The sequence below is a fragment of the Moschus berezovskii genome, chromosome 1 (genome assembly GCF_049115385.1).
Source record: "Moschus berezovskii isolate FMDL1 chromosome 1, NW_MosBer_1.0, whole genome shotgun sequence".
Classification (NCBI taxonomy): domain Eukaryota; kingdom Metazoa; phylum Chordata; class Mammalia; order Artiodactyla; family Moschidae; genus Moschus; species Moschus berezovskii.
In genome coordinates, this window is record NC_142460.1 from 78,794,179 (window position 1) to 78,813,765 (window position 19,587).

At 39.5% G+C, this 19,587-nt stretch overlaps 1 protein-coding gene across 1 annotated transcript in view; it reads right to left on the bottom strand.

Annotated features, from left to right (window-relative positions):
- Positions 1-19,587, bottom strand: part of LOC129554180 (cell surface glycoprotein CD200 receptor 1) — a 76,344-nt gene that overhangs the window by 36,292 nt on the left and 20,465 nt on the right. The window contains exon 2 of the mRNA XM_055422823.2: positions 14,398-14,713. Within this exon, the coding sequence (XP_055278798.2) occupies positions 14,398-14,464 (67 nt within the window). The 5' untranslated portion in view covers positions 14,465-14,713. The remainder of the gene's footprint in view (positions 1-14,397; positions 14,714-19,587) is intronic.

The following is a 19,587-nucleotide window of genomic DNA, read 5'->3' on the forward strand; positions in this document are numbered from 1 at the left end:
CCTACTCAGTGTCAGGCAGCTGTGCAGAGCTTTAGGAATAGTAGAATGAATAAGGCAAGGTGTTGGCGCTCAGAAACCTTAACATTTGGGGAAGTTAAATTCCACGTTGGATGACGGGTAAATCTGAAGGTGAGCAGCCTGTAGAGCTAGGACACCAGGGATAGTTTGGGTGATGAAGAAAGACCTGAAATGGTGTTCTTAATCACGGCTCCCATCAGAATCACCTGCAAAGATTTGTGAAAGTCCAGATGCCCTGAAAGTTACGTTTAAGTAGACTTGAGATAGCATCACTGCATCTTTAATGTTAGGCCCTGTGGGTGACTCTGTCTGGAAACTAACTTCAAATTATTGGCTCAGAACAACCTCTGAGTAACATCTAAGAGAGAGTCAGTAAAGGGCAGACAGATACAATGAATTTTTTTGGAGAATGAAAACAACTAGATTTAATTATTTTGAATCTGCCACTCACTACTTACTACATGAACATTTTTTTCCAAAAGTGTCAATATCACAAAAATAAATCATAAGACCAGATATTCTCAAATTATGTAATAGATAGCTCATGTGTGCTCAGTCGTGTTCCACTCTTTTCGACCCCATGGACTGTAGCCTACCAAGCTCCTCTGTCCATGGGATTTTCCAGATAAGAATACTGAAGTTGGTTGCCGTTTCCTCCTCCAGGAGATCTTCCTAACCCAGGGATTGAAACTGCATTCCCTGCATTGCAGGCAGATTCATAAACCATAGGGAAAGATGGCATAGTATTCCATGGTAAAGTAACAAAATGGCAAGGACAAAGAAAAGAAATCACTAAGCAACTTAAAACTTTATGTGAGAACACCCTTTGAACACACTTAGGCTCCCCTCTGTTGACAGAAAAAAAAATCAGATTCTGCTTTCTCCTTCTAGTTGTGATCCCATCTCTTTTCTTTGCTGCCGAACTTTTAGAATTAGTGGTATGAACCCACAGCCTCCATTTCCTATCCACCCATGCCCTTCTCAAGGTTAGCAATCTTGTGGCTCCTACATCCTTCCATTCAGGTCACAATTTTGAAGGCCACCAGGCCCTTTATAGTCAACCTTTAGACCTTTCTCCAGTGCTTATGCTCCTGGACTGCTTGGCATATTTTGATGCTATTAACCATTTTCCTCTCCTGCAGCCATGAAATTAAAAGACGTTTGCTCTTTGGAAGAAAAGCTATGACAAATCTAGACAGCATATTAAAAAGCAGAGACATTACTTTGCCAACAAAGGTCTATAGTCAAAGCTATGGTTTCTCCAGTAGTCATGTATGGATGTGAACGTTGGACCATAAAGAAGGCCTAGCACCAAAGAATTGATGCTTTTGAACTGTGGTGTTGGAGAAGACTTTTGAGACTCCCTTGGATAGCAAAGAGATCAAACCAGTCAGTCATAAAGGAAATCAATCCTGAATATTCATTGGAAGGACTAATGCTGAAGCTCCAATACTTTGGCCACCTGATATGAAGAGCTAACTCATTAGAAAAGACCCTGATGCTGGGAAAGATTGAAGGCAGGAGGAGAAGGGGACGACAGAAGACGAGATGGTTGGATGGCATCACCAACTCAATGTACATGAGTTTGAGCAAACTCTGGGAGGTGGTGGAGGACAGGGAAGCCTGGTGTGCTGCAGTCCATTGGGTCACAAAGAGTCAGACACAGCTGAGCAACTGAAAAGCAAAACCCCTTCCTTCCTTCACCTCAGTCACCACCGTATGCTTCTCCCTATCTGTCTCCTTCTCCACAAGCCTGCCTGCATCCTCAGGCACCTTCGTAAAGGTATTTCCCCAGGTCTCACCTGCTCCTCTTTCACCATCCTTCCCCACCTCCAGAACTTGAACTGGGCCTCGGCACAGTTGATTTCTCCTTGTTTTATCACTTCAGTCACAGTTTAGTTCCCTCAGCCTTCATATAGGCTGTTTGACTTTCTGGAATATTCATCCCCTCAACTTTCCTTGCCTGGCTGTTTTATGTTCTTCATTCTAAACCTCGCTTCCAAAGAGCAGTTTTCCCTGACCTTCAGAACAGAGCAGGCTTACCAATTATACATTGCCATGTCACCCTATATTTCTCTTTACTCATTTTATTTTATGAAATTATTCGCAATGATCAATTTAATATCTACCTTTCCTAACATTCTAAACTCTGTGAGAGCAAGATCTATGTATCTGCAACAGAACATTGAGTCTGACACATGGCAGACACCTCCTTACTTATTGATTGACAGAAAAAACTAGTCTGTGTGGTGAGCCTTGACTTATTTTTCCTAAACAAGAATCTCTGTCCTTATGCCACTGTTTCTCGCCACTCAAATGCTTGCTATTATTTCAAGTATATCACATCAAAAAATCATGGATTTTCCCACATATACTTGCCACATCTGTTTTCCCTTCTATTTTTTGTTGCTATGGAGGAGTTCCAAGCTCAGCTCATGCACTAAAAAGCTGAGTAATGTCTTTAGTAATTCCTTAAACACTTCTGGGCTTTATTTGCTCATGTATAAAATGAAAGAATTTAACTTGAAGGTTTCTAAAATCCTTCCTGTTTGAAAGTTCAATACTTCTTAATACTGTCAGGCATCCCTTTTATTCCACAAATAAGAAAATTATGGATTAAGGGCCGGGGGGAGCAAGTAAGTTCTTAAAGATGATATAGCTAGTGATTTAAATTATATCTCATTATAGATCTTTACATTGAATACATAGATTCATAAGAATCTAGAAAATGAGGGAAAGGGGAGTGAGGTTTTTTTTTTTAAGAAAAATGAAAGGCAACAAAATAGTCAATGCATGGATGAAATTTAGAAAGCAAAAAGGCCACCTGATGTGAAGAACTGACTCATTGGAAAAGACCCTGATTCTGGGAAAGATTGATGGCAGGAGAAGGGGACAATAGAGGATGAGATGGTTGGATGGCATCACCGACTCGATTGACATGAGTTTGATTAAACTCTGAGAGTTGGTGATAGACAGGGAAGCCTGGCATGCTGCAGTCCATGGGGTCACAAAGAACTAGACACGACTGAACTGAACTGAACATTCAATTTCAATATCTAATACAATACAGACAACCAAATCAATATCAGTTCATAAAAACACAATAATATTTTAAAAATCACAATGATATTAAAAAGACAGATGAAGATAGTTCCAGTTGGTTTATGGCCCTGTAAGCTTCAACACAATAACAACCGCAAATTCTGACAAAATATAAAAGCTATCTGAAGCCACTGGAAAGTAGAAAAAGCAAGATTCTTGAGGGGTATCAATACTTGAAAGAAGGAAAGGTTCCCATATATACCACTTTTAGTCCCAGAAAATGCTGCAGTTGGCAGGACACTGGTCAGCTAAAACTCTGAGAGAAAAAAAAATCCACAGTTTTCTGAAGAACAAAAAGATCGATTTTGGGGCAACCTTGGTCTCTTGAAATTGAGAGAGGCAGAAAGCAAGAGTTCAAATTCCTTATGTAAACTGTATGCACATCTCTGGCTAATCCCAAGCCCCACATTGGCAGGGCACACTTAAGCCAACCAACTAAAGGTAAAAACACTGAAATTTAAAATATTGTCCAAAAGAGAGTTTTTAGTTTGAGTTCCACCAAGTTAAATATTTTCTGGAAAAAAAAAAATCAACAAAGTAGTATAACAGAATACAGTCTCTAACATGTAATATTCACAATATAAATAAATTTACTCACTGTACAGAGAACCAGGAAATTGTGGCCCATTTTTAGGAGGAAAAAAAAAAAATTAAAGGAAGATCAACCTCAAATTGACCCAGATATTGCAATTATCAGACAAGTACCATAAAGTAGAGATTAAACTATTTTCAGTGATATAAAAGAAAATAGGCTCACAGTGAAGGAAGAAACAGAAAGAAAAGAACAAGTTACAAAATAAATGGAAACTATAAAATAGAAAAATATAAGATGGCCTTAACAGAAGAATAGAAATGAGAGAAGAAATTGTTAGCAAACTTAAAAATATATCAATAGGGACTCACAAAAGAAAATAAAGAAATAGCCAGATGTGTGACTAGCCTGATGCCAGTTGGTATAGGCTTAGGACTATAAGGGACGTGGGTAGGGAATGAAGGGAAGGGAAGGGGAGGCACCCAAGGGGTAATTCCTAGTTCTGCTGAGATCCCTGCATCGTGAAGCTCCGTTCCTATCCTTCATGACTGAGACTCAAACTTCAGAATGCACGAGTTACAAGACATGAAAATATTCTTCTAAATGGACTCTTAAAACCACATGCTGACGCGGGAGACGCCCGGCTCCGGCGCAACCGACCACGTGCAGAATCGTGGCTGAGAGGAGCTACCCCGCGCCCAGGGTTAGGGCGGTGGCCGAGAGGAGCTGTACCACGCTCAGGAGGCGGTGGCTGCTTGGGCACCGGAGGGCCGAGAGAAGCTGATCTACATTCAAAGCAGGAGGCACGGCCTTGAGGAGATACCCCTCGTCCAAGGTAAGGTACAGCGGCTGCGCCTTGCTGGAGCAGCTGGGAAGAGATACTCCACGACCAAGTGGAATATAAGAATCCAGTGTTCTGGGGAGGAAGGAACAAGATGGCGGAGTGATAAGATGGCAAGACCACTTTCTCCCCCACAAATTCATCAAAAGAACATTTGAACGCGGAGTAAAGTCCACAAAACAACTTCTGAATACTGGCAGAGAACATCAGGCTCCCAGAAAAGCAGCCCATTGTCTTCTAAAGGAGAGAGAAGAAATCCAGCTCCACCCACCAGAACACCGACACATGCTTCCCTAACCAGGGAACCTTGACAAGTCACCCGTCCAACCCCACACACAGCGAAGAAACTACGTAATAAAGAGAACTCCACAAACTGCAAGAAGAGGGAACGGCCACCCCAAGCAAAGCAATATAAGCAAGATGAAGAGGCAGAGAAATACCCAGCAAGTAAAGGAACAAGATAATTGCCCACCAACACAAACAAAAGAAGAAGATATAGGGAATTTACCTGATAAAGAATTTCAAATTTTGATGGTGAAAATGATTCAAAATCTTGAAAGCAAAATGGAGTTACAGATAAGTAACCTGGAGAAAAGGATTGAGAAGATGGAAGAAAGATTTAATAAGGACTTAGAAGAAATAAAAAAGAGTCAATATACAATGAATAATGCAATAGATGAGATCAGAAACACTCTGGAGGGAACAAACAGTAGAATAACAGAGGCAGAAGACAGGATAAGCGAACTAGAAGATAGAATTGTAGAAATAAATGAAACAGAGAGGAAAAAAGAAAAACGAATTAAAAGAAATGAGGACAATATTAGAGACCTCTGGGACAATGTTAAACGCTCCAACATTCGAATCATAGGAGTCCCAGAAGAAGAAGACAAAAAGAAAGACCATGAGAGAATACTTGAGGAGATAATAGTTGAAAACTTCCCTAAAATGGGGAAAGAAATAATCACCCAAGTCCAAGAAACCCAGAGAGTCCCCAACAGGATAAACCCAAGGCGAAATACTCCAAGACACATATTAATCAAATTAACAAAGATCAAACACAAAGAACAAATATTAAAAGCAGCAAGGGAAAAGCAGCAAATAACACATAAGGGGATTCCCATAAGGATAACAGCTGATTTTTCAACAGAAACTCTTCAGGCCAGAAGGGAGTGGCAAGACATACTTAAAGTGATGAAAGAAAATACCCTACAGCCCAGATTACTATACCCAGCAAGGATCTCATTCAAATATGAAGGAGAAATCAAAAGCTTTACAGACAAGCAAAAGCTGAGGGAATTCAGCGTCACCAAACCAGCTCTCCAACAAATGCTAAAGGATCTTCTATAGACAGGATACACAGAAAGAGTGTATAAACTTGAACCCAAAGCAATAAAGAAAATGGCTACGGGATCGTACTTATCAATAATTACCTTAAACGTAAATGGGTTGAAATTTTCAAAAAGGCTAGGAAACAATTCTCATAGCCATCAATAGTTCAGTGTTGAGTTCATGAATAGTTTTTAAGTTTGGGACAAACTGTAGTATTTGCTATTTGAAGTACTATTTGTAATTGGCATATTACGATGTAACATTGGTCTTCATTTCCATCTTAAAACGCCTAAAAATGCCTAACAGGTTTTTAGATTTGTGAATTTTAGTTGAAATGTATTTTATAATGTTACTAAACCTGCAGAAATATTGAAATATTTCAGAGAACTTATTCACTGTACATTTAATTTATTTTATTTATAAAAGTTATGAACTGTAGAAAGTTTTACTTGTTGGGTCAAATGCTTGTTGCTTCAAATGCTTGTTGCATTTGAAGTGCTAGTTATAAGAAAATCAAATAACTTCAATGTATAAATGCTATTAAGTTTTTAAAGGACTCTGGAGTATAAGTAAGTTTGTTTAAAGAAATTTAGTCTGTTCAACTTGAAAAAAATAAATAAATAAAATTGGAAAAAAAAAAAAAAAACCACATACTGCCATCGATACCCACAAGGCCAAATCATGCTTCAAGACTGGCCCTGATATAAAATGCCCCATCTCCTCCCACACTGTTCTTTTGCTTGTTTATTTCATTTTGTTCTATATCTACTGATTAAATATTTATAAGCTCAAAAAAAAAAAAAAATATCAATAGAAGTTATCCAATCTGAAGAGCAGAGAGAAAAAAAAAATAACTGGAAGAAAAAAAAAAAACCTATAATAACCACAAAGGCCTTCAATGAAGAAGCAAAACTTTTAACATAGAAAGCTGATAGATAAATATTTGGAGAAAATAGTGATTAAAAATTTCCCTAAATTTACCAAGAAGCATAAAGTTACAGATTCAACAATTTCAGTAATCCTCAAGCAGGATGAATATAAAAATAGACACATTATAAGTGGTGAGAACTGACAATAAAGAAAAAATCTTGAAAGTGGCCAGAAAAAAACACAACATATTATAGTAAGAGGAACAGTGTCATGAGCATCTGCCAACTTTTCATCAGAAATGGTAAAACAACATTTTTAAAGTGGTGAAAGAAAAAACAGTCAACCAGAATTCTATATCCAGCGTAAATATGCAAGAATGAAGCATATTCAGATAAAAGGAAACTAAGAGAACTCCTCACCAGCAGGACTACACTACTAGTGAGGATAATAGAGGTTATTTAGGTTGAAGGGAAATAGCACCACAGAGAAACTCAGAAATTCAGGAAGGAATGAAGAATATTTGAAACAGCAGCTATGGTGGAGATAGTACGTGTACCCAGAATCCCATTTTAGGAATGACTTTTTGCTCCTGCTGTTAGGAGCACTGTCAGCAGACAGCCTTCAGTTCTCACACCTTCAGAAATCATCTCAGTTATCCCAAGCAAAGTCAGACTTTTCCCAGAGCAGTACATATCTGTTGACTGATTTGGAGGAATAGGGCACATAAGACATTCTGAGTCAATGCAGAGCCTCTCTGGAGCCACTCTAACTCCAGAAATTCACATGCAGTCAGATGAGGGTGCCATGGTTGGGACTGCTGAACTTCTCCCTCTGCTGCCTTACCCTATTTTCCAGCTGCTGCTTCCAAGAGTCTTCACTAATAAGCTTTCTCTGCTCAAAACTCAACTTTTAAAGTTTATAACTATTAAAAAAAGTAATGGTTTGATTCTTAGGAGCAATTAGCATCACACAGTCCCAAGTCATTTTGTAGCCGCAAATCTGTTCCCTAATCCTATTTAGGAATTTTCAAATCTGTATTGACGACAACAAGGGGAAGAGGCAAAAGGCTATCCATGGTTACTGCATCTTAATCGCTGTACAGATTGATTTTTCAGATACAGCAGAAAACCAAATGACAACCAAGTTATTTTATTAACTAGCACCATTAACTGAAATACTCATGACTTTGTTGGAAGGAAATTTACCTACTGTGGAATTCTTTGATTTGTTCCCATTTCCTTATTTCTATCCTCAACCTATTAGCATCTCTACATACAACTTCTCATCTTAGTCTGCAATTTCAGAAGAGCTTCTGTCCTCTTATTAAAAGTGAAGCATGCCATCTATACTACAGAGTGTCTCTTTCCCCACATCTCCTCAGATCTTATTCTCTGTTATAAAGAAGAAGAAATAATTATCATTCCTAGGACCCAAATCCAAAAATTTCTAGAACTTATTCTGTTATTTTAATCTCAAAGTATACTCTTTTTGTGGGATCCTTCACCATAAATAATTCACGAAGCCTGACTTGTGCTATATGTCCAAGTACCAATGGAGATTTTCATCCTGTGTTTTTGCCATCTCTAGATTGAATTTCAGAGAAGGCAATGGCAAGCCACTCCAGTACTATTGCCTGGAAAAATCCCATGGATGGAGGAGCCTGGTAGGCTGCAGTCCGTGGGGTCGCTAAGGGTTGGACACGACTGAGCGACTTCACTTTCACTTTTCACTTTCACACATTGGAGAAGGAAATGGCAACCCACTCCAGTGTTCTTGCCTGGAGAATCCCAGGGATGGGGGAGCCTGGTGGGCTTCCGTCTATGGGTCACACAGAGTCAGACACGAAAAAGTGACTTAGCAGCAACAGCAGCAGGTTGAATTTAATATCTTCCTCTGCAAAGAAACTTCCCTTCTTAGCCACCAATGACTCTCAGTGATACCATGGACCTTCCTAAAATGGAAACTCAAGGGTAAGAACCCTTGCCCCTGCTTCAAAATAAAGCTCTCCCAAGTGTCACTCCCACTCAACGAGATACTGCTGCCACATTTTTTTCCCAAAAATATTATTTTATTATATTATTTCCCTCAAAAGTTACAGCTTCCAAGTTCCTTTGTTTACTGATTAAGGATGCCTGAAATAAAGCCTTATTTCCTGAGATCATATCACAATCTCTGTTACATCAAGCTACAGTTCTTTCTCTTCCTGAATCACCTGCCATTAATCATGCTGTACACCTGCTCCTCCCAATTCCTATCTTTCTTTCTGCATCTATCCAAACCTATCATTCAAGACCCTTCTCCTCCAGAAAGCCTTCAATAACTCCAACACCATTTCAAGATTGACTGATTTAAAATGTTCTCCATGTGTTTCATTTTAGCTTGATCTCTCTAATGTGGGTGGCAAATAATTTTTAGGCCCTATTCTCTCTCTCTCTCTCACACACACACACACACACATTACATATGCAATCAATAACCTCTAACCAGATTGACAAACAAAGAGAAGACACAGATTATCAGTATGAGGGGCAAAATAAGAGATTCTGCAGACGACAAAACCTACAGATGTCAAAGGATTTGTTGTTGCTGTTCAGTCACTCAGTCATGTCCAACTCTTTGCGACCCCACAGACTGCAGCATGCCAGGCTTCCCTTCCTTCACTGTATCCTGGAGTTTGCTCAAACTCATGTCCATTGAATCGATGATGCCAACCATCTCACCCTCTATCAGCCTCTTCTCCTTCTGCCTGCAATTTTTCACAGCCTCAGGGTCTTTTCTAATGAGTCAGCTCTTTGCATCAGGTGGCCAAAGTATCCAGGTTTCTCAGGAGGCAGGTAAGGTGGTCTGAAATTCCCATCTCTTTAAGAATTTTCCAGTTTGTTGTGATCCACACAGTCAAAGGCTTTAGCATAGTCAATGAAGCAGATGTTTTTCTGGAATTCCCTTGCTTTCTCTGTGGTCCAACAAATATTGGCAATTTGATCTTTTTTCCCTCTGCCTTTTCTAAACCCAACTTGTACATCTGGAAGTTCTCAGGTCACGTACTACCAAAGCCTAGCTTGAAGGATTTTGAGCATAACCTCATTAACATGCAAAATGAGTTCAACTGTATGGTAGTTTGAACATTCTTTGGCACTGCCTTTCTTTGGGATTGAAATGAAAACTGACCTTTTCCTGTGGCCACTGCTGAGTTTTCCAAATTTTCTGACATATTGAGAGCAACACTTTAACAGCATCATCTTTTAGGATTTGAAATACCTCAACTGGAATTCCATCACCTCCACTATCTTTGTTCATAATAATGCTTCCTAAGGCCACTTGACTTCTTCACAGTCAGGATGTCTGGGTCTAGGTGAGTGACCACACCATCGTGGTTATCTGGGTCATTAAGACCTTTTCTGTGCAGTTCTTTTTTGTGTGTATTCTTGCCACCTCTTTTTAATCTCTTCTGCTTCTGTTAGGTCCTTACCGTTTTTGTCCTTCATTGTGCCCATCATTGCATGAAATGTTCCCTTGATGTCTCCAATTTTCTTGAAGAGATCTCTAGTCTTTCCCATTCTATTGTTTTCCTCTATTTCTTTGCATTGTTCACATAAGAAGGTCTTCTTATCTCTCCTTGATATTCTCTGGAACTCTTCATTCAGTTGGGTAGGTATATCTTTCCTTTCTCCCTTGCTTTTCATTTCTCTTCTTTTCTCAGCTATTTGTAAAGCCTCCTCAGACAACCACTTGGCCTTTTTTGCATTTCTTTTTTCTTTGGAATGGTTTCAGTCACTGACTACTGTACAGTGTTATGAACCTCTGTCCATAGTTCTTCAGGCACTGTCCACCAGACCTAATCCCTTGAATCTATTCATCACCACCACTGTATAAGCATAAGGGATTTGATTTAGGTCATACCTGAATGACCTAGTAGTTTTCCCTACTGTCTTCAATTTAAGCCTGAATTTTGCAATAACGAGCTGATGTTCTGAGCCATAGTCAGCTCCAGGTCTTGTTTTTGCTGACTGTACAGAGCTTTTCCACCTTTGGCTGCAAAGAATACAACCAATCTGATTTCGGTATTGACCATTTATTAATTACTTAAGCATAGATGTTTAGAGGATACCACACCTAAAAATTACTATAATGTGTAAATTCACAGCTATTACAAATTAGAAAAGGACGACAAGACTGAAATCAATGAGGACAAACACCTTTTTCTCACATTGCTTTTCATCTCTTTTTCCGTCTTTTGCAGACCTGCTGAAGCTGCCACTCAACCCTGCCTTGATTTTTATCTCCTCTTGTGACTGCCTGCCCCCTACTGGAAGATAATAATAAATGGTTAAAATTAGCCCAAAGAGGAAAAAAAAAAGGATTTATTTCCAGTAACTCATAATTTGGGCTTCCATGGTGGCTCAGATGGTTAAGCATCTGCCTGCAATGCGGGAGACCCAGATTCAATCCCTGGGTCGGGAAGATCCCCTGGAGAAGGAATTGGCAACCCACTCCAGTACTCTTGCCTAAAAAATTCCATGGACAGAGGAACTCATAATCTAAATATTAGTGACTTTTATAAAAGAAAAGAGTTGTTTTGATGGGGACATCAAAATATAATTTGAACACACACAAAAAATCTAGAAGACAATAGTATAAAATAAAAAGAAAGACGTGGAGTAGGGTAAAGGGAGTTTGAGGGAAGGAGACCAGATACAGGGCTAGAGAGCTTTTCTCTGCAATGGATGATAAGCATCGTTTTTCTTTTTCCCTCTCAGATACTTTCTTAATAAATTTTATCCATCAGCTACCACATTACTTGAATTTCCAAGCAAATAAGTAAACAAAAAAGTAAATAATTTTCTTTTTTAATGGCATGTTTTACAGTGAAGTCATTAGCTCTCTTTCTTCTTTGTGAGTTTGTCTTATCTAATAAAGTAAGTTATTTCTGTTTGGCAGTATTGATAACAAAGCAGTATTAGTAATAAAGATATAAACTCATGCCCCAAGGGCTTTGCATATCACTATTCTGAATTATTTCATGGTGAATTTATCATGTCAAATCACAGAACAAAATATAATTTGCTTTTTCATATATTTCTCTTAAATTTTCTGATAACATTATAATTATAGAAGCACAGATTTTAGAGATTTGATATTGGTAGTATCTCCTAGCTGTGGTTAGAAATAGTTTTAAAATCCAAACCTTTAAACTACCAAATTCAAAATTATTGATTATGCTTTAATCATGATTTTTTTTTCTTTTACCCCAAAGTCACATTGCAGCTTAACATAAATAACTCATTGTCTAGCTGACATTCCCTGCCAAACTGGGTCCTGTACAGGTTTCTATAAAAAACTTTCTACAACAAGATCTCAACTACTGAAAGAGTCAGATCATTTGATTTTTTTTTTTAATGAGTAAATACTCCATTCAGTTTATATTGCCAACATCTGCTGGATCATGGAGAAAGCGAGAGAGTTCGAGAAAAACATCTATTTCTGCTTCATTGACTATGCCAAAGCCTTTGACTGTGTGGATCACAATAAACTGTGGAAAATTCTGAAAGAGATGGGAATACCAGACCACCTGACCTGCCTCTTGAGAAACCTGTACGCAGGTCAGGAAGCAATAGTCAGAACTGTACATGGAACAACAGACTGGTTCCAAATAGGAAAAGGAGTATGTCAAGGCTGCATATTGTCACCCTGCTTATTTAACTTATATGCAGAGTACATCATGAGGAACGCTGGGCTGGAAGAAGCACAAGCTGGAATCAAGATTGCTGGGAGAGATATCGATAACCTCAGATATGCAGATGACACCACCCTTATGGCAGAAAGTGAAGAGGAACTAAAAAGCCTCTTGAGGAAAGTGAAAGAGGAGAGGGAAAAAGTTGGCTTGAAGCTCAACATTCAGAAAACAAAGATCATGGCATCTGGTCCCATCACTTCATGGGAAATAGATGGGGAAACCGTGGAGACAGTGTCAGACTTTATTTTTTGGGGCTCCAAAATCACTGCAGATGCTGATTGCAGCCATGAAATTAAAAGACGCTTACTCCTTGGAAGGAAAGTTATGACCAACCTAGACAGCACATTAAAAAGCAGAGACATTACTTTGCCAACCAAGGTCCGTCTAGTCAAGGCTATGGTTTTTCCAGTAGTCATGTATGGATGTGAGAGTTGGACTGTGAAGAAAGCTGAGCGCCGAAGAATTGATGCTTTTGAACTGTGGTGCTGAAGAAGACTCTTGAGAGTCCCTTGGACTGCAAGGAGATCCAACCAGTCCATTCTAAAGGAGATCAATCCTGGGTGTTCATTGGAAGGACTGATGATAAAGCTGAAACTCCAATACTTTGGCCACCTCATGCGACGAGTTGACTCACTGGAAAAGAGTCTGATGCTGGGAGGGACTGGGGGCAGGAGGAGACAGGGACGACAGAGAATGAGATGGCTGGATGGCATCACCGACTCTGTGGACATGAGTTTGAGTGAACTCCGGGAGTTGGTGATGGACAGGGAGGCCTGGCATGCTGTGATTCATGGGGTCGCAGAGAGTCGGACACGACTGAGCGACTGAACTGAACTGAACTGACTTAATGGTGCTTGTTAGTGAGAAGCATAAAGACTAAGTATTGAGGAAAACTGCCTATTCAGATGTTTAGTGTTGCTTACAAACGCATATTAGTACTAGGTATGACTGTCATATACTAGTAGTATAAACTTGGACAAATTTCAACTCTCTATACCTCAGTTTCTTTGTAAGGTAGAAAAATGTCTTCTGTGCCTACTTCACTGGGTTGCTGTGCCAATCAAAGGAGAAAAATTATGTGAAAGCACTCCACAGAAAAGCTCAGTGATATAGCATAGTTACATTACGTGTGTTCACCTACTTGAGGAAAAGCAGATGTTTGGCTGGAAGACAGGCAGTATTTTCAAATCATTTATATGAGAAAAAAATAATTTTTTTTCTTTGAATTACTAAACTATAAATTTTAAAACCAAATGTTTCCTTGCAACTGCTCCCATCAACTAAAAGCGAAACCTGAAAACTCCCTCCTACATCAACTCCTACCAACCCTCTGTAGTGAAACCAGGACACCCCCACAACAGCCCTAATTTCTCCACAACTCTTGCAGGAACCTAGATGTTGAAGAGTGTGTCTTCTAATCCAGAAAGAGTCTCTGACAGCCCACGCATATTAAAATAAATACAGACCTACATCACAGACACAACACCAAACTTCTGAACGTGTTATGTTTTAAAAAATGCCTGGTCATTGAAAGTGACAAGAGAGCAATAAACTTTCCTAATTTATGCTGTTAACAATACAGACATAAATAGATTGGGATTATTATTTAAGTTGTTTAAGAAGAGACGAAAATAATTCCGCTTTCGTCAGATGACTTGGATTGCTACTAGAAAGTAATTTATTCTGCCTCACCCTCAAAAGGGGTGGGGGGGATGAGGAAGTAGGCAGTGGGGTAAAGTATAGATATACGTATAGTGTAGTAGGATAAAAAATAAAATAAGCAAGACAAAGGGGAAAATAAGAATAATCAAGTGAAGTAAATCTAGGAGGAAACTCTCCCCTCCCCCGTAACTGACTGTATCTGTTGTGCTCTGCCCCAGTAAGAAAGGCAAAGAAAGCTCAGGAAAAGCTGTGACCAGGTTTCTCACCTGTCATTCTCCTGTCACCCTCCCAAAGAAAATTCAAACTCACCTGCAACTAAGAAGAGAGTCAAAATTAGTCGTAGCTGAAGATCAGAAGTTATCCAAGTGCAGGGCATTTCTGTTTCCTTATTTTCTGCCCTTCACTCAGCACTGTTCGTCCACACAGGTGCAAAAGGAGCTGTGGACATGGTGAGGCTCTGTCTGATTGACTCTCCGTACTGGATCTTCTTAGCCCATTAGCAGCACAGCACTTCTTTCCTCCTAGTCCCTTCCTTCAACTCTATGTGTTTCAGCCAGATTAGTAACTTGGAACAGAAGAAACTTCTCTGGAACTTGACACAGCAATAGATTTCCTGTATGAAGCACTGAAGCACAGACAGAGGAAGCGGATTGATTGAGTTATCTTTCAGCTCATTGGTCCTCCTCTCACTTCTGCTATACACAGATAAACTCTACAGTAAGGCACTGAATGTGCCCAAGACAAATTGATTTGTCTAAACTTGTTTTAAAAAGTAAAACAAGATATTTATCTATATTTGGCCCATCCCTGTAAATTTCCCAGTCATCGTAACTTTTAAAAGTTATCTCCAGGTTGAAAAGTTGTACAGTCTTAGTAACCAAGCTTGAAATAAAAGATTTTTTCTTGAAAATTCTTGTGTGATTTTGGGAGTCACACACAACTCTAGAAGCATCATAAATGTATTACTTTCCTATTACTACTGTAATAAGTTACCACAAACTGAGGGCTTAAAACAACACCTTACAGTTCTAGAGGTCTGAAGTTCAAATTAGATCCTGTAAAGCCAATATCTAGGTATTGGCAAGGCTGCATTCTTCCTAGACACCTGAGAGAATCTGTTCTTTGCCTAGGGGCCACTTAGACTCTGAGTCTCATGGCTGTGTAATTCCCACCACTGCTCCTTGTTACATCTTCTCTGATGGTAACTCTCCTGCCTCCCTCTTATAGAGACATTTGTGATTATATTGGACCCTCCAGGTAATCCAGGATCACCTCCCCATCTCAAAATCCTTGACTTAACCACATCTGCAAAGTCCCATTTCCTGTATAAGGCTACACATTTACAAGTTTCAGAGGTTAGGACATGGATATCTTGTGGTGGTGGTTTAGTATGGTGGTGGTTTAGTCACTAAGTCGTGTCCAACTCTTGCGACCCCATGGACTGTAGCCCGTCAGGCTCCTCTGTCCATGGGATTTTCCAGGCAAGAATACTGGAGTGGATTGCCATTTCCTTCTCCAGGGGATCTTCCCAACTCAGGAATTGAACCCAGGTCTCCTGCATTGCAGGCAGATTCTTTAGCAACTAAGCTATGAGGGATATCTTCTAGGGGAGCATTATTCTGTCTATCACAATTTGGTACTTATTTCCATTCACTTTCATGTTTGAAGAGCTGCTGCTGCTGCTGCTGCTGCATAGACTGTGTCATATGAATCAAACTACAAATAAATACTCTTTAGTTGCCACACATCTGAAATTTAGATTTGCCAAAAAAATAAAAATGAAAACTGTCTTAATGTTACTATTCATATGTGTTTAGAATTCATTTAGGAGGAAAAAACTCTTCTCTGTGCTAAGAGTTCCCTACCGCAAGGCAAAACTCTCCAGGAAGGGGAAGAAACCATTGCAAACAGGAAAAAATTAAACAACATGCATTTTTTTAAAACTAGTGGTTCCATCTTGCCTCTTACCAAACAGTAATATATATATATATATTTCCTCTCTGCCCCTTCTCAAGCTTTTCTTCCAGTGAGTCAGTTTGATTAAGGCAGTGAAATCATGTGTTTGCAAACTTGGAATACTAGAAGAGGCATTGGATTGAATCTCTTCTGGATGATACTAGGCAAGTTTCTTAATTGAGTCTATTACCTTCCTTGCCCATTTAATAGTATATTGACATGAGCATTTTCGCAGGTCAGCAAAAATTCTTGATGATCGTTCATTTTAATGCCTTTTCGATGACACAGCCAAAACCAGAACACAAAAGGGTTACATGATCTGCCTGAAGTCCCAAACTGACTTGGTGACACAGCGGGGAGTAAAACTCATATTTCATGTTTGCCAGCCCTCCATTCTTTCCACTTTAACTCCTCTGGTTTGAAATTTCAGGCAACAACTTTAAAAGATGCACTCATCTCTGATCTGACCACAATGTACAATCAGCGTTTTAAGAGTCAAGTGAATGGTGTGAAAAGTCATAGAATTCTCAGAATAGATTTGGAGGGAGGAGACCCTCTCTCCCCACTCTTATAACCCTTCCATCCCAAAATCCCATTCCCCTAGCCCCCCAGCTCCCACCTTGACCTCTTATGCAAAGCAATAAAGAGACCAGGAGCTTATTAGCATAACCGTGCACTAAAGATATGCCATGAAAGTCAGTAGAATAAGAGAAAGTTGTGCTTGGCTAGTATACGCATGTCTCTGAAAAATATAAAGGACTCGGATTCTCCTTAGGTGTGCCCCGGGGTCCCAAAAAGCAGAGCAAAAGATGGAAAGATCAAGAAAAACATACCCCCCAAGCCAGAAACTCAAACTTTTACCAGCAGTCTTCCAACTCCTCTTTAATACTACTATGAATTAATGCACACGAGAGACAAACAGAACAATGCAGAACAATGTCATGCTGGTTAATGTTGCAGTGGCCAAAACAAAAGGCCTAGTAAGCTTTGGCAAGTTAGAGCTGCTTTAAGACATAATGCCCCCAAATTTGTACTGTTGATTTATTCAAAAAATGATTTATCTGCCTATAAATGCTTTTGAAGTAAACTTCTAGGAAGGTGTATATCTCTTTGTCTCCAATATCAGAGTCATGCTTAGCCCACAACTGAAACCAGTTAAGAAGATGTCATCTTGCCCTTGGTACCCCTCTCCATTATATAATGGCTTTGCACAGATCTTGAGTATTTACTGCACAGATTCTAACAGCCTTTTATTTCTGACACCTGTTCTCCGTTGCCTGCTCTTTTGCCTCTTGGATTTGAGTCTTGACTGCCTAGAACTGAAGTCCCTGTGTGCCCTTCCTTCCTTAGCTGAATTTTCTGGATGTGCATCCTTGCAGAAATGGGCCAATACCTACTTGCCTTGTCATTTTTACTTTCTGTGAACGTTCTGGCTTAGGCATGTGGGCTGATTTGCCCTTCCCTTCATTTGTGTACATACACGTGTACACACAAACTCACATGTGCTACTAAACACTTAGTCCCAAGCCCCTCGGTGTACCCTGTCCTACCACTACCCAAGCACTAATATCACTATTTCATGGGGTATAAAGAACAATGCCCAACGTGGAGAATTTAAAATAATTCAAACTCTACAACACTCCACTGCTTATTATATTTCCTCCCTGCCCTCATGGTTATGACAGAGGCACTATAATTCAATGTATGATTTCATAAAATGGCTATTCTCCTACCCACTTCCTATTTCCCTATTCTTTAATTCACTTCTCTGCATTCTTCCCTGACCCTGCTCTGAAGACCTATCTGAAGTCCTGGATCTTCATCCATGCATAATCACTAAATCACTACTGATGAGTAACTTAAAAGAGCCTAACAAAACATGTATTTCTTTTTTTTACATTTGACTATGTCATTAATTGGAGAAGGCAATGGCAAGCCACTCCAGTACTCTTGCCTAGAAAATCCCATGTACGGGGGAGCCTGGTGGGTTGCAGTCCATGGGGTCGCTACGAGTCTGACGTGGCTGAGCGACTTCACTTTCACTTTTCACTTTCACACATTGGAGAAGGAAATGGCAACCCACTCCAGTGTTCTTGCCTGGAGAATCCCAGGGACGGGGGAGCCTGGTGGGCTTCCGTCTATGGGGTCACACAGAGTTGGACACGACTGAAGTGACTTAGCAGCAGCAGCATGTCATTAATATTTACCTTGAAAATTTCACTTCCACCATAAAGTTGATGCTATACCTCCATAATTCTCCTTTAAAAGTTTAGACAAAACATAGATAAGAGTTAATTATTATCTTTCAAAATAAGTTCATAAGTTGTACAAAAAAATTTAGAAATAATATTTGAAAATAAATTGTATGCAATATCAAATTAACAAGTAAAACCAGAACAGAGAAATTAATAACCATATCTTATATTCTTATGTTTTGTTAAAATATCAATGCTAGACCTCACTGGTCATGTCCATAGTAAATAGTCATGGTCCTGTTATAAGCATTTTATAATATGGCCTCATTTAACCGTCTCAACAACCCTATGAAGTAAAATCATTATTATCCCCATTTTACAGTGGAGAAACTAGAGCCAGAGAGGCTAAGTAATATGTCCAATCACACAGCTAATAAGTGATGGAAATAGGATTCAAGCCCAATAAATCTCACTCCAAATCTGTCTTTTAATTATGCAGCAAATTACTACTTATTTTTTGACTCTGTCTTTAATACATCTCCCATACTTGTCACACTTCCTAAATCTGTTCATCTGTTCACTCACTCTTTCTTCTTGGGCACTCTTACAACTTCACAGTTTGTCTGTTTTGGAGAGAGAGAGAAAGAGAAAGATGGACTTATGGAGCGAGGGAGGAAGGGAGGGAGAGAGACAGAGAAACTGCTGTCTCTAATCACTATTTGCAGTAAGATCACTCTCTGCTGCCCCCTGGTGGTAAAACTGAAACTAATGTTTTTATAGTGAATTCTCTCAGTCGTGTTCGAATCTGCAACCCCATGGACTGTAGCCTACCAGGCTTCTCCATCCATGGGATTTTCCAGGCAAGAATACTGGAGTGGGTTGCCATTTCCTATAAACTTACTAGCAAATTCAGGAACAGTTACACTTTGAGATTTTGATTATGAAGTATATTAACATGTTAACATGTTACTCCACTTCCCAAAGAGAAATTGGACCTGGGGCAAGAGGAGAAGTGCCGGCCAGAGAAATATCCCTTTCCTGTGGCATTAGAAAGGGAAGGGATAGTTCAACCCATTTGGCTGTCCTTTCAAACTCCTGACCAGCCCCTTGGCCAGTGTTTGCATCTCCTAACTCCCCTCATGCACCCTTTGATGAATCTTTGGTGATGATTTTGGCAACTTCTATATACCTGACAATTCTCAGAGAAGCAAAAAACCTTTAGAAGAAGTTATATTATTTTCATCTATGAGTGACAACGGAGAAGGGGAAGTCCAGAAGAATACAGAAATGAACAGAAAAGAATGAAAAGTTGAGTCATACTTTGGCTAAAAACCAATATCCAGGGGCT